Source organism: Coprinopsis cinerea (assembly GCF_000182895.1).
Source record: "Coprinopsis cinerea okayama7#130 chromosome 5 map unlocalized cont3.5, whole genome shotgun sequence".
In the NCBI taxonomy this organism is placed as follows: domain Eukaryota; kingdom Fungi; phylum Basidiomycota; class Agaricomycetes; order Agaricales; family Psathyrellaceae; genus Coprinopsis; species Coprinopsis cinerea.
In genome coordinates this window covers 1,362,436-1,375,947 of record NW_003307540.1, presented here as the reverse complement: position 1 = coordinate 1,375,947, position 13,512 = coordinate 1,362,436, and the positions used below count along the sequence as shown (strand labels likewise).

General features: G+C 50.5%; 7 protein-coding genes across 7 annotated transcripts; 2 read left to right on the top strand and 5 right to left on the bottom strand.

The window, feature by feature from the left end:
* Positions 1-40: 40 nt before the first annotated feature.
* Positions 41-1,233, bottom strand: CC1G_00223 (phosphoprotein phosphatase; the record flags this gene model as incomplete). Its single annotated transcript, XM_001837035.2, has 6 exons — positions 41-205; positions 266-384; positions 435-574; positions 634-777; positions 827-858; positions 925-1,233. 6 exons carry the CDS (start codon positions 1,231-1,233, stop codon positions 104-106), a joined length of 846 nt encoding a protein of 281 aa, XP_001837087.2. The 3' UTR covers positions 41-103.
* An 803-nt stretch (positions 1,234-2,036) lies between these two features.
* CC1G_00222 (hypothetical protein) lies at positions 2,037-3,300 on the top strand (the record flags this gene model as incomplete). The annotated part of the gene is made up of 3 exons (XM_001837034.1): positions 2,037-2,195; positions 2,244-2,493; positions 2,555-3,300. The coding sequence occupies 3 exons, from the start codon at positions 2,037-2,039 to the stop codon at positions 3,298-3,300; spliced, it is 1,155 nt and encodes a 384-aa protein (XP_001837086.1).
* A 114-nt stretch (positions 3,301-3,414) lies between these two features.
* Positions 3,415-4,736, bottom strand: CC1G_00221 (hypothetical protein; the record flags this gene model as incomplete). The annotated part of the gene is made up of 8 exons (XM_001837033.1): positions 3,415-3,556; positions 3,619-3,682; positions 3,733-3,868; positions 3,936-4,016; positions 4,092-4,300; positions 4,372-4,482; positions 4,543-4,582; positions 4,635-4,736. The coding sequence occupies 8 exons, from the start codon at positions 4,734-4,736 to the stop codon at positions 3,415-3,417; spliced, it is 885 nt and encodes a 294-aa protein (XP_001837085.1).
* A 150-nt stretch (positions 4,737-4,886) lies between these two features.
* CC1G_00220 (hypothetical protein) lies at positions 4,887-6,339 on the top strand (the record flags this gene model as incomplete). The annotated part of the gene is made up of 7 exons (XM_001837032.1): positions 4,887-4,910; positions 4,963-4,983; positions 5,034-5,186; positions 5,243-5,364; positions 5,419-5,517; positions 5,572-5,967; positions 6,021-6,339. 7 exons carry the CDS (start codon positions 4,887-4,889, stop codon positions 6,337-6,339), a joined length of 1,134 nt encoding a protein of 377 aa, XP_001837084.1.
* A 389-nt stretch (positions 6,340-6,728) lies between these two features.
* On the bottom strand, positions 6,729-8,207 carry CC1G_14612 (hypothetical protein; the record flags this gene model as incomplete). Its single annotated transcript, XM_002911135.1, has 10 exons — positions 6,729-7,158; positions 7,216-7,318; positions 7,370-7,446; positions 7,504-7,576; positions 7,633-7,723; positions 7,784-7,835; positions 7,889-7,920; positions 7,971-7,995; positions 8,052-8,113; positions 8,171-8,207. 10 exons carry the CDS (start codon positions 8,205-8,207, stop codon positions 6,742-6,744), a joined length of 969 nt encoding a protein of 322 aa, XP_002911181.1. The 3' UTR covers positions 6,729-6,741.
* A 224-nt stretch (positions 8,208-8,431) lies between these two features.
* Positions 8,432-10,223, bottom strand: CC1G_14611 (cystathionine gamma-synthase; the record flags this gene model as incomplete). The annotated part of the gene is made up of 11 exons (XM_002911134.1): positions 10,073-10,223; positions 9,882-10,018; positions 9,783-9,830; positions 9,546-9,730; positions 9,384-9,494; positions 9,224-9,314; positions 8,875-9,168; positions 8,768-8,821; positions 8,601-8,711; positions 8,502-8,546; positions 8,432-8,449 (listed from the first exon to the last, which is right to left on the bottom strand). The coding sequence occupies exons 1-11, from the start codon at positions 10,173-10,175 to the stop codon at positions 8,432-8,434; spliced, it is 1,197 nt and encodes a 398-aa protein (XP_002911180.1). The 5' UTR covers positions 10,176-10,223.
* A 220-nt stretch (positions 10,224-10,443) lies between these two features.
* CC1G_00218 (hypothetical protein) lies at positions 10,444-13,451 on the bottom strand (the record flags this gene model as incomplete). The annotated part of the gene is made up of 12 exons (XM_001837030.2): positions 10,444-11,232; positions 11,289-11,420; positions 11,472-11,485; positions 11,543-11,734; positions 11,784-12,005; positions 12,058-12,166; positions 12,220-12,311; positions 12,365-12,374; positions 12,433-12,471; positions 12,528-12,682; positions 12,741-13,104; positions 13,215-13,451. 12 exons carry the CDS (start codon positions 13,449-13,451, stop codon positions 10,444-10,446), a joined length of 2,355 nt encoding a protein of 784 aa, XP_001837082.2.
* Positions 13,452-13,512: the final 61 nt, after the last annotated feature.

Sequence of the window (13,512 nt, the reverse complement as noted above, 5' to 3'; positions counted from 1 at the left end):
TCATGACGCAGTGATAACGACACTCACTGCTTTGTCGAACCATCGAGACTGCATGCATTGCACGACGTCCGCAACTGTCAGTACAAGATATCGTATCTATCTGTCAGTAATACGCAACCGCATGCAATAGGTTGTGTGGGTGTTTCTCTTGCTGTGCCTCTAAGATTTTATCAATATTTTCATCGATATCATCCGTGGCTTCGATCTAAGGGATGTGATGTTATGCCTGGTACTGAGTTCCCAAGGGAAACGTATCTCCACGTACCGCCGCAGCCAAGTCCAACATTGCTTTTCCAGCGATTGCGGCCTCTTCATGATTATCTTTAATTTCCATGTTAATGATGTGGACCGGTTTGCTCAAATCGCCCCCTCGGTTCAACAAATCTGACGGAAGGATTAGCGGTTTCGGGTAGAATTCCGTCTTGGGCGCTTACCATCGCAAACTGCGTCGAAACATCGCTCTTCGCATGTAATAACCACATCGGCGACAGTCCTTGTCTCTTGCCATCTTTCCGGAGCTGTCTTTATTCTCCTGTTCCGGTCCAGCATCTGCAACAATCCATTGGCGGTATATCTGTGACATGGATTCAGCTCTACCACCACAACTTTCGCCCTAATGAGTGTGTCACCTACAGGCGTGGATCTTTGGAGCTAAGTTCTTCATAGATCGTGTTGTAAGGCGTTCCGAACGAGTAGATGTTGGGCTTGTCTATTGCGGGCCCGGGTAGACGAACAGCTGACCCTGTACCCGATGAAATAACCCGATACCCCGCCTTACTGACAGAGAAGTCCGACACTTTCTATGCGGATTGCCAAGAGGACTTACGACAAGACGTTATGACCTTCCATGGAGCGGTTCTACAAAACGGGACGTTGTTTCTCAGAACCGCAACAGGCCAATGCACAAAAGGCACCATTACTCACCTGATTGCTTGCACACACTACGCAGAATAAAGGTCGCGGTTTGTAGCCGTTGACAGGAGCAGATTGCTCGGCATTTTCATCGGGCTGTGGGCCGAGAGACGAAGAAGACGGAGTAATAGTCGAAGAGGAGGAACTTTCTTCCAATCCTGGTATCGAGGATGTGTTGGTATATGGGGTCTGTTGTTGCAAGTTGCTCACGGGTGGTGGTATTGGCGGCTGAACCGAGGGTTGCTTCTGCTGATGCTGCTGAAGTCGAGGATCTGGCCCACGTTGAGCGAGGCGAGGGTCTCTGGCTCTTCTCGGATCCATTTCTCAGGTCTGCGGAGAAGTGAGCGCTCAGCAGTTGCTCGTTGATAGGTAGCACAGTTGAAGAGATAACTGAAGCAGCCTCAGCAGTATCTAGAACTATTCCAAGTCATCTTCTCGACCCAGTGGATATCGTTGGTATTGTCCAGGGTCGATACAGATTCCACTCTGAAAGTCATCCGCGGCCACTCTTATGTGATTTTACTTACTTGGGCGGCGTAAGGTATCCGGAAGTCTAGTGAACCGTTGTAGACGGGAAAAACGCGAAGGTGGAAAGCCTGGCGATGAGCGATGGTGGTGGTTTGGTGGAAAGGAATGATGCGCTGTTTGCGGTCATTTAGGCCAAAATTGGCATTGTAGTCTCAATTTTTTAACGGTCCTAAAGCTCTTCCGACCCTCCAAATAGTAAACTAGACATAGTTCAGGCCTAGTAGCAGAGCAAAGCAAATGGACTGTGTTATTATTCAGTAAAACAACACAGAATGACATGAATGTACATCCATTTTATAGCAGACAGGAGGAGCGACATCTCTATCCACTTCAAACAAGGATGCGAATCCATCTTCCACAAGGTGGACGACAATCGTTGCTGAAAACCAGCGACAACAACGCATTTCATGGTCGTCGAGTTTGTGGTCTGAGCAAAAGAGCGCATCCCAAATTTGGCGGATGTTAAAGGGAGCAGGTCCACGTGAGAAGTAGCCCCATTCGGTGGGAACCACATCATCACGTCCACCGACCGGGATGGGAGTCTGGGCAGAAAGGTGCAAAGTCCTCAGTTCCTTCTACTTTTATCTCTTATCCCAATGCCTTTCACAGACAGGACCTCTGAGTTTCGGCGTACCGTCGCCGACAAAGAAAATGTTATTCCAGAGGGACGCAAGTTACACGCCAAAGCGCCCTCCTCGGTGTCCAGCAGTGAAGTAGCCTCTGGCAAGGGGTATATACATGAAGCGTATACTATCGTAAGTCCGTGACGCTGTGAGGGATGTACTGGAGCTGACTCGGTGCAGCTATCTCATATAGGAACCCTGACGAGGATGCTTGGAAGCATCCGGCGTGCCTACCTCAATGTGGACTCCCGAAACCCTGCCCCTCTATCGCGTCAAGGGTCTAGAAACATTGACCTGAACGAGGGAGAATCTGCTTGGTCAAACATAAAATATCTGTCGAACGAAGAGAGAGACCAGATAGATCTCCAAGCCAGAACTATCCTGCAGCAATGCTCAACGAGGGTTAAAGAGATGGAACTCCTCGAGAAACGTACGTTTGTGAATACCTGGAATTTGTGTTTTGCGTGTACCGACAATATCTTTCTGCCCAGGACGATCGGAACTGGTTCAGAGCAAAGCAAATCCCGTTTTCCGACTATTACCCGCTCGACTTCGACAGGACGAATCCACACTTGCCTCTGACGTTATTGCCGCACACCGCTCAAGCATAACATGGTATCTCGGCCGGAGATTGACAGAAGCCAGTCAAATGCAGAAAGAGATGCAGGAGGAGCGCGTGAAACGACAGTTGGAGCGTACCAAAACCCTTGCTTCGGGCGCTTCCAGAGAAGCGGCATGGATGGATACCCATATTCCAGAGGAGACCTCAAGTGGTTCCAGTTGGCTCGGGGATGCGTCGTCAGGGTTCCTTGCTGCAACACTCGGTACACCGAATGACCATACGCGTACACCACCACAGAGTTACCAACCCGACTCCTCGTTCGCTTCAGAAGATGAAGACGACGACCTGGAGTTGACTTCATCACAGATCCTCCAGTTCGAAGCCGAGAACGCCGCAATACTACGAAACGTCCAAGACACGCTCGAGTCTGTCCAACAGGCTGAGTCGCGTCTCATGGATATTAGCGCCCTCCAAATGGAACTTGTCACCCACTTGACCCGACAAACGGAACTGACAGACCAACTGTATGAAGATGCGATCGCGACGACTTCAACCGTCGAGAAAAGCAAAGCCGAACTCAAGAAAGCCCAAGAAAGAGGAAAGGATAGTAGACTTTACCTTCTCGTTTTCTTGCTCGGCGCAAGTTTCAGTTTATTATTCTTGCATTATTACTGATACCAGGATGTCTCCCAACGATAGATAGCAATTTATAATATCTACACGCCGGCACAGGGTTCTCCGGTCAACATTATCCCTATATGTATAGTGTATTTTACATCAGTGTCCTTGTTAAACGCGATGGGAAGCAGTCGGAGAGAGTAAAGGAGCATCCTCGTCGAAATCTTCGATTGCTTCAGCCGCCAGTTCGTCTGTTTCAGGGTCCACACCATGCAAATGCCGAATGTGGTTCTGTACCAGATTGTAGACTAGCCTGGGGATGCATTGTTCAGGAACCTGTTCTGAATCAGAACCTTGAATCATTGGATGACGCACCAGCTAGTGAATACGGCGATGACCAGACTCCCTGCCAGGAAAAGTCCGTTGATAATCTTATCGTCTATTAAACGTTCAGAAAGACAGAAGGGGAGGACGAGTCAGGGGACATACGGGTGTCCATCCGATCTCGCTGGTCGCCATCGGACAAGGCCGCCATCTTCGATCCCATGAAAACATACAACAAGAGTTTTGGCGTGATGAAGCACGTTGCGGCCACGAATTGCCATAATTTGACTGGCTCGATCGACTGAGAACGAGGGTATTCAGTTCGGAGTTTCTTCACGATCGAATTGGACGCAAGAGAAAGGACCCACAGCAAACAGCGAGTTGGCGTAGACCCAAGGAGGGAATGGGGATACACGGATAAGGACAATTAAGGGTAGACCCTTTGACCTCTAGTACACCAGGGCAAAGGGATGACGTCGGTCAATACACCATGCTAAAGCAGTATGACTCGGAGAGAGACCCACAACGACGGCTTCTAGAGCTTGCCACTTCTCATTCTGCGCAGACCATGACCGGATCTTTTCGGTGAACAAGAAACGCAGGACAACGAAGACGAGTGCGGAGCCGAGTATCGACCCTGCGAATGCGATATAAAACCCCTTCATACCGTAGGCAAAGCCGCAAAGTGTAACAAGGGTTGTATGCCCAATCAACGGGGGAAATGAAATGCATACTGGCGAGAGTGGGAAAAGCCAGAGTGAATACCATTTGTCAATCATTGGAAGGGGTATTCAGATAACTCACTTATTGATAGGAGAAGAGCAACCCAGCCGAATCGTGTCGCAGCCAATAGTTTGGCCTGGTCATAGAGAAACTGTGCGATACGCGCGGGCGTCACGATGATAACAAACACTCCTGGAACCTCCGAGTTTTATTAGACCTGGACGAGGAAGGTCTGGCCAGGATGTGACTGACCAAAAGCGATGTAAAACAGGATAACTAGCCAAATGAACGCCTGGATAAGAGTTTAGAACCAGCTATAAACCACGAGGCAGTATAGTACGGACCTTTCCATAGAGATGCAGCCTATGATATCGGTGAATGGCAGCTTTTCCATACTGAAAGAAGAGGTTCCGGTGGTGACTGCCTGGAGTTGAATCCGCAGCCATGGTGGCGACGAGACAACCTTGTGAGGCATAAGAGGATGGACTGCCATTCAGAGGTGACCTACGGCCTCACTTCACTAGCTCCGGATCATCCGGCCCGACCGAAGAGTCCATGTCACCGAGCCCGACATCGAGCTCGCTCCCGTTTCGCTCATGGAGAAATTCAGCGCCTACAGAGTGCGTGTTTCCTTGAAGACTGCTGGAACCAGATAACTCATCGTACTCCCAGGATGCGGGCACAGGAATACAGGTATTTGCCATCCCATTGGGCGCCAAACACGGTCTGAACAACGTTTGTAGCCCTTCCTGACACCTGTTCCCCCTGCAGGGGGTGAATTTCTAGCCCAAGCTACTATTCCACTTCGGTACCCATTGGCGGTGGTTAGGACCATGTTGGTCCTGGTAATTTCCTTGCTTTATTTGGTGACTGTGCAAGGCGCTTGCTTGCTATTGGTATGTCCGCCGTTCATATACGTTGTTGCTAACCCATAGTCAACCAACCTCTAAAGTTACCACTGCCGCCACTCTATGACTTCATTACACACATTTTGACCTATGCTCTTGGTCGGACCGCTCTCTTCATTCTTGGACTGTTTTGGATACCCGTGGACTATACCACACGAAAACGAGGGTCTGTACAATATCTCGTTATATCCCCAGCCGCCTCATCTAACCAACGACGCAGGAAGAACGTCAAGGATGCTATAGCCTGGAACCCCAAGGCAGGGGATCTCATTGTCTCAAACTGGGCATCCTGGATTGAGATTGTATGGCTCGCTATCCGGTAAGCGTTTGCTTACCCGTCCCAAAGATACCCTCTCATGTCCCACTGCCCAAGCTTCAACCCAATATTCGTTGTTCCTATCCCGGAAAAGGACGTATCCTTCTCCAACGCTTCTGGGGGATCGCCGATAGCCTATAGACCTGGTCGCCGTACGGGCACAGGTTCCGCAAACATCAACCAGGTTTCAAGGACGCAAACTCAACGCATACCCATTGCTGGCTTCAAGAAGGCCTCTCTTTGGGAAATGATTATGTCGACGGGCTACGCTCCTTCTCCACGTGGCTCCGAAACTGTCCACTCCCTCGAGGAAATTCGCAAATCCTCTCGCAGGCCTCTCGTCGTGTTCCCAGAATGCACAAGCAGCAACGCCCGGGGGTTATTGCGCTTTGCGGATGTTTTCAAAAAAGATGTTCCTATCAAGGGATACAACGTTCATGTCCTTTGCGTTCGGTACGGATAGCAACTTTGTATTTGTCGTCTCTTTGGTTCCTGATCGTCTCCAGTTATGATCCCCCGACAGCGATGACACCAACCCCCTCCCATTCCATTCCTTCAGGGATCTTAAACCCCCTTCCCCACGTCTTCACCCTGGCCACTTCCCTGTCTCCTGTGGCCATCTCCGTTCGTCTCTTGCCTCTCGCAGAATCACCAAGTTCGCAGCTCTTTGTTGCCAGCGAGATCGTTTCCGGAGACCCAGACGAGGACCAACTTGCTGAGAGTTGCGCAGTTCTGATAGCCCAGATCGGAAAACTCAAACGCACAGGCAAAGGGTGGGAGGACAAAACCAGCTTATTGGAACTCTACTTCGGTAGGAAGAAGTAATGCTATGTAACAGGATGCTCGTGATGTAATGAGTACTGAATTACTTGGTATAATATGGATGTGATGGGGGGTGATGATGAAATTATTCTTGAGTGCGACGCGAAGGGCCGATGAGTGACTGAGTAGCGATGATGTCTAGAGCCTACGGATTGTATGTGATGTATAGAACAGTTGTATGATGCAGCAAGGGGAAAGTCAGAGTCTTTGGATGGACGGAATTGGAAAGCATGCCCCATTGGTCAATAAATAGATGCAACCGAGAAAACCTTTGGGGCGCTGAAAAACGAGTCAGTCATCTGAAGAGTGACGAGAGTCCAATGGTCAGTAATGGCGAGCGAGACGGACAGAAAGAGATCACATACGATGCTAAGTCCTGGAGTGGTAGGTGAAGCCGCCCAAACCCTACAGCACGCTCCGAACAGCGCTTTGGTGGTATCGTGAACCGAAATCCGCATCAGAGAAGAATCTACACGACAATGGGCTGTACTGGGGATCCTCGTCCGAGGTCACGCTTGTGAAGGAGACTGAGTGCCTGGCCCCCATGGTCGAGGCAGCCTGCGATCTATCGGAGGGAGGGTAGAACAGAGTAACGCCACGAGGTTCAGGGGGGACGATCGGGCGGGCTGTGCCCGCTTGCAATCGATAGTCTCCCCATGGGTTGATGTGTCCACCGCCGGAGGTGGAGCTAGGATATTCGAAGCTTTGGCGACTGTATCCCCATGCATCTGGTGAACTAGTGGACGCCATCGCGTTCGGTCCCTTGGCGTGTGCAGGCAAGGGTGCATCGTGGAAGGTCTTCCTTCGCCGCTCGCTTACAGCCTGAATATAATAGCACGATGACCAGCTGTTGAATAGGCGGGAATCGGGATTCCTCACCTCGCTGTAGGGCACGACGCGGACCCTGCGGCCGCCCAGGGTAGCACCGTCGAGAGTTCGAATAGCATATTCCGCGTCCTCTTTGGAGAAGTATTCTATAAAACTGCCACACACTTCAGCTTCGGTTGCTCCGCAGGAAAACTTAAGAACCTACCCGTTGGACTCGCTGCTGGGATCCAGATCACAGTAGGCAACAAGACATCCGGTAGATCTCCCAAAATCTTTCAGCTCCTTGGAACCACGTAAGGTTTAATATACTAGCGCGTGTTTACGGGTTAATCCCCTTACCTGCCATCTAACTTCCTCTGGGATGCCCATCACGACGACAGGATGCCTCGACGCAGTTCCTCGAGGACTGGGTCTGTAGACAACGTCTTGATGAGAAGGCACCTTGCAGATAGAAAAATTGAACCTTACCGTCGAACCAGAGTCGGTGCCTTCCAGCCCAAGTCATTCTGGAGAGCAGCGATATCCTTTCGCAGAGGCCGCGCGAATTGGATGACGACCTCTGTATACCCGGCCACATGAGATTCGTGACGACGGGCCGCGATGACTCGGCAATACACACCTTTCCCCAGCAAGGGGGAAGAACGAAAGATGTTGTACACCAGTCGCGCGTCCTTGGAAAAATAAGATGGAGAGATGGGGCAGAGGCGCATACATGTATACTCACCGATTCCGAGTCGAACTCGACAAATGCGTAGTCTGTGACGGTCGTCAGTCATGCGGCGTGAAAAAAGGGACAGCGTACTCACTGTGGACAAACTTGACTTCGTTAATCTTGCCATAGGTTGAAAGATACTGTACCACGAAACAGGTGAGAAAGGGGTGGATACATGCGCCTTCAAAGTAGCCTTTGCCTTCAACAGTTCTTCGGGGGTGACGTCTCTGTCCAGTCCTGGATGATAACACTTAGTTGCCGTGAGCACCGTGAGCATCGTCCAGTGCAGCTTACCCCTCAGATAAAGGCGTTTTGCAGGCAAGTAAGGCATGGTAAGTAGGGGAGAGATAATGACAAGATGGATTTCGCGAGAAAAGTCTTTATACTGGCTTTAGGACTCCGCTGACAGAGAAATCCGCAGAAGCTTCATGACTGTCACTCCGAAGCAGCATTTACTCTCTTTCGGGAAGATTTCTCTAGATATTTTGATGATGGTCGTGACGTATGGATTAGGTGTAAATAGGTCACTGGTACATTTTCCGAGCGAGTCGCAATCTACAGTTTGGCCTTGGGCTAATGGTACAGTCAGACCAGTACCTTAAGAAGAAGAGCGGGGAAGACAAACCTGGGCAACCGTTTGAAGTGCTTGGCGAAGATCATCCCTGAGGTCCTGAAAAAGGTATAAGTAACTACTTCATAAATGTCGTCTTGGAAGTCAACGCACTTCGAATTCCTCCACACCAATACTCAAGCGAATCAATCTCGGGTCCGCGCGAGTATCTGAGTTGATACGCCTCTCAATCAAAGATTCCACACCTCCTAGACTGGTTGCAGGCTAGAAAAAGAAGTCCCGTCAAGCATGGAAAAAAATGGCTCGAGATAAACACTCACAACAAAGTACTTCAGGACCCATTGCAGTTTCTCGGCTTGCTCGGGATCATTAAGCTGGAGACAATGGTGAAAACTACGGCATAGTAAGTGACCAGTGTAAAACTAACCATGATGGAGAACGTTGCATTGTAGCCACCCTCCATTTGTTGCGAAGGTTCAAAGCCACGTTGGTCCTTTCCTTGAAGAGAGGAGTGCCAAACTTTGGTAACGGTGCCTCCTGGGACTCCGTCGTACGACTTGCCCGGAGGGGTCAAGGCAACAGCATTCAACCATTGGGCCAATTTGGTTGCTGTCTCGGACTGTCTTGGGACACGAAGGTGCAACGTTCGAAGAGAGCGCAGCAGAAGCCATGCTTCCAAGTTACCCAATGTGTTTCCAGTGAAAGTTCTGTTGTGCCAAAGCTAGTAGTGCGAGGTGTTGGGTACATGCAAGCGCCTGCTTCAAGGAACAACACACCTTCGCCCATTCTTCCTTTGTGTTCACAACCAAAATTCCCGCCAACAAATCGGAATGTCCTCCAAAGTATTTAGTACCAGAGTGAAGGATGCTAAGAGAAAGAGACCGAGAGTCAAATAAATGATCTGTGCGGGCACTGAAACTGTGAGACCGAACTCACTAGTCAGCTCCGAATTTGAACGGGTACTGAAGCGGAGGAGGTCCAAAGGTCGAGTCTACAAGCAGTTTGCCTCCAACTTTGTGAATCTTGTCCGCGTAATACTTGATGTCCCTGCACGAATGGTCAATGGGAGCATGCAGCCGTGTGACAGAGCGGGCTAACCTTGATTCACCGGTAGGGTTGAGAGGGGTTTCCAGCCAGCAGATATCGCCTGGTTGGTACTCGTCGTCCAGGTCAATCAAAGGGATCGGGCTGCCACGGGCCTGCTCGTAAACCTTGATGGTCTCATGGCATCCATGGTATCCCTCCCGGATTGCAATACGTTTGGGGTGCAGAGCAACGAGTGCCTATTCCGACGGTTAACCTCGATAGTGATTTCCAAGCGAAGACAGCACGCACGGCATACGATGCGCTGAGACCAGAGGAATAAGTGATTGCAAAACCGTGCTAGTTACCGGGCGTCAGCATTCAATTATGCTGCCTCGAGGTCTGGCTCACGTTGATTTTGCTCAGAATATGCTCAGCCCTCGTGCTAACGTCCTGGGTGTATCGCGAATACACATGTCGAGCAGGACTGCGGAACTCGAGGGCCTCAGTAGGGAATTGGGCATCACCAGCCTCGGGCGTTCGGAAAGCTACGTCCTTGAGAGTAAATCGCAATCCAACAATTCCGGAAACAGACCACTTACTAGTGGTAACAGAGATGGAGGGGGCGACCTCCAACTTCGACCCAGCAACTGCGCCGTCTCCGTGAACAAGGACTGTGCCGTTGACTATGGGCTTTCTGACCATTGTCGAAAGCTGCTAGACGTATGGTGGTGGGTGAAGAGCAAGATGCTTATGGGATCGACAGAAGCTCCAAGTATGGCATAATTCGCGACAATCGTGACTACATTATTGACTTTTCTCACCGTGTCCGGCTGCACAAGGAAGCACATGGTGGGACGGTAAAACACGGCTAGCCGTAGCGAAACTACTTATATGGTTAACTGATTCCGAGAAGGTAGATTAAATGGCTAGAAGTACAGGAACATAATAAATATCGAAAGCGACTCAGGGGCTAGAGAATCCCAGTCATGTCACCCGTGTCAAACATCGCTGGCCGACGCTGCGAAGTCGAAGGATCGCCGCCTTCCAACACACCAGAATCACGCATAAAGGACAGCCATTGCTGGTCCATGACCAAATCTCCTGTCATCATCATCCCTAAGTCCGCCAATTGCGAGATATTGCTTCCTCCTTGTGAGTACGCCTGACCCATCAGCCCGAAGTTGGGTGGCATAGCCGCACCACTAGGATTGGCCATGGGGTCAGAGTAGTAGTGAGGTAGCCCATTCACTGGGTTGACTGGCGCAGATCCCGTACTCGTCTGACCTTGGTCCCACCAAGAGTAATCCTGGTTAGGGGGAGGCTCGTAATGCTCACATTGTTGGTATTCTGTCATCTTTTCTGGCAGTTGGATATTTTGCGGCATGTGGTCGGGGGTAAGGTCCGAGTGGGGCGGTGAGGAATGGTTTGACGGAGGATACATGGACAGGTATTCCACAAGTCTGGGGTGCACGTCTGCCGTGGGACTTGCCATTGTGTCTGGCTCTGAACCGGATGTGCTTGGTGTTGATGCGGAAGTCGGGAGTGCGGACGACGAGGAACTGCTGCGTCCTTTCCGTTTCCGATACTGCGACAACATTTTACTAACAAGAACCTTTGTCTGGCCACCGAACAGAGCCAGTTCGTCCTCTCCGTAGTCTGGCTGACCGGTTGATAGGATACCGCCCGCCGCATGTGCATCGCCGCTGATATACCTCGAGTATACCTCTGAAGCCCGTCTGCGCAATTTGAGCAGGATAGCCTACCGACGTCATGACGTTCAGTTCCGTGGTTCTGCAAAAATACCCGACTACTTACCAGCCCACTCTTGGCTCTACGGGATTCGTTGCAGCCCTTCTCGAAAAGGTCGCATGCTAGGCCCAACTCTATGTAGGCACTTGAGGCCAAGCTACAAGACGGAGACCGAGTGACAATGCACCCGACAATCATCTAAAGAGAGCGTATGAGGATTTAGCGGAAAGGTTCACATCGAATGCTTACCGCAGCGGAGAATACTGGCCCCGTGAAAATGATAAGCGAGATACTGAAGACGGGAGGAACAATAGACGTACGATGTGTCCAGACGCCCCACCACCGAGCACACAGCTCCGGGAACTTCTCATAATGGTTCATAGTGGCCTTGATGACACCAGAAGCGCACCTGTATGTGGCCAAGAAGGAAGGCGCATACGGGCTCCGTAAAGGATTTTCAGGCGAGTCGAGGATGGCTTGAGCAAAGAAGTTCCTGTGGATGTAAAGCAAGGCTGATCACCCGTCAGTCGAAAGGCTGCCACTGAAGTCCGCGCTGCTCACCAATGACCCTCATTTGACCAAGAAGACAATGTCTCATGTATTCCCCAGGGGTACATCCGTCTTCTGGGTTCAGGAATGTGTTGAATTGAGGTGGAAGAGCCCTTTCTCTCACCCTCCGGTCGAGATCAAGGATGGTTTCATAGGTTGGCGGATTGGCGGTGACCGTTTTCTCCAAAATCGTCGCCAGGACGTCCTTGATAAACCCATATTTCCATTGGTAGTCTGCAGGGTGCATGAGATGGACTGCGGAAGAATAGGCAAGCTCTTGACTTACATCCAACCGAGGATTTGCTATCACCACTATCTTGCAGCTCCTCATCCATGGGGAATTGGCAGTCAATATAGGAAGGCCGGATGGCAGGAGGCCTGCCCAGCGCTAGGCTCTGTCCGACGTGAATAACTACATTTGAACACTGCGGCTGGGAAAGACACCTACATAAAGCTGTTCAGAAGAATACAATTCCCAGAACAACATGCGCCTCCGTTCCACCATCTTGGGATTCAAATTGAATCGACTCGGATCCCGGTCTGAGTGAAGTAGTTCAGCTCAAGACCTTGTCAAAGGACAATCACCGACTTACGTAGGCCTAACTAATAGATTTCAATAAGACCGAGGTATCAAAGGGGAATACGACAAAGATTCACTCACACTTTGGGCTGTTTTCGAAGCCAGAGAAACAAGACCCCACTTTTTGAAATGCGAGTTGGCGAAATCCAGGCATCTTTAATTAGGAGATGACGTACAGAACTGTCGACGGTATACCGTGTGCCGGCCCACCCGTGATATCCTCCCATCAACAACAGCGCTTGCACTGTCGACACCTCGGGTGAATCGAAGACTGAACGCAAAGAGAGACAAGCTCTGCTGAGATAGTAATAGTTCTCAGCTTCCTTGCTGCCTAATGCCAAAAAATAATTGAACGCGACGTGTACAGGCCAACTGCTGTGGTCACTTACATGGTTCCAACGTGAGATCGACAAGTGCCCCGATGGCAAATATCATGTAGAGAACGGATAGTTTGTGCGGGGAGAACGAAGCGACTGGGGCATCCGAGCTGTGCCTAGTCTTGAGCGCTTTGTACGTCGGGGACAGAATATCTTCAATGACCTCATCGCGTTTGATGGGCTTGGACGCCCATGCAGCTTGCTCTAGGTAGGTTTCGCAGAGTGCCCATGCCCGCGGTTGTTCGGGTAGATGATCGAAGAGGATGTCCATCGCCTTTTCAAAGTTTCCTTCTGTGGATAGAATTCGGGCGATGTGTACTGATACTTCTGTAGGCTCGTCGTCATCGGTTTCGGATTCGTTAAGATTCGCTCCTGCCTAACAGGGGATGAGTAAAAATCCGCGTGACATGGCAAGTGCTATTCACCAAAAATAAGGCCTGAAGTTTTTTAGTGAATGCAGAAACTAGTTTGCAACAAGCAACGTACCTCTGCACCCGCAGAGGGACCGAAGTATTTCCCTTCGCCCTGATCACCAATACTCAGTGTCCCAAAAGCAGCTGTGGTCTGGTCGATTCGTATCCGGGTATCGGAAGCAACCTTGTCTTTCCTCTGGAGGTTTTGCCCAAAGGGAGACTTGATGGACAACAGCTCTTCTTGAAGCAAGGGATGAGAGGATTGGAAAGTCGCGAGAGCCTCCTCCAGCTGACTGATCCTGTGTCCCATCTCTGCGATCTTTGCATGAAGTTGGGCGGTATCCGCAAGGTGCGACCTTTACAGTTTGGAA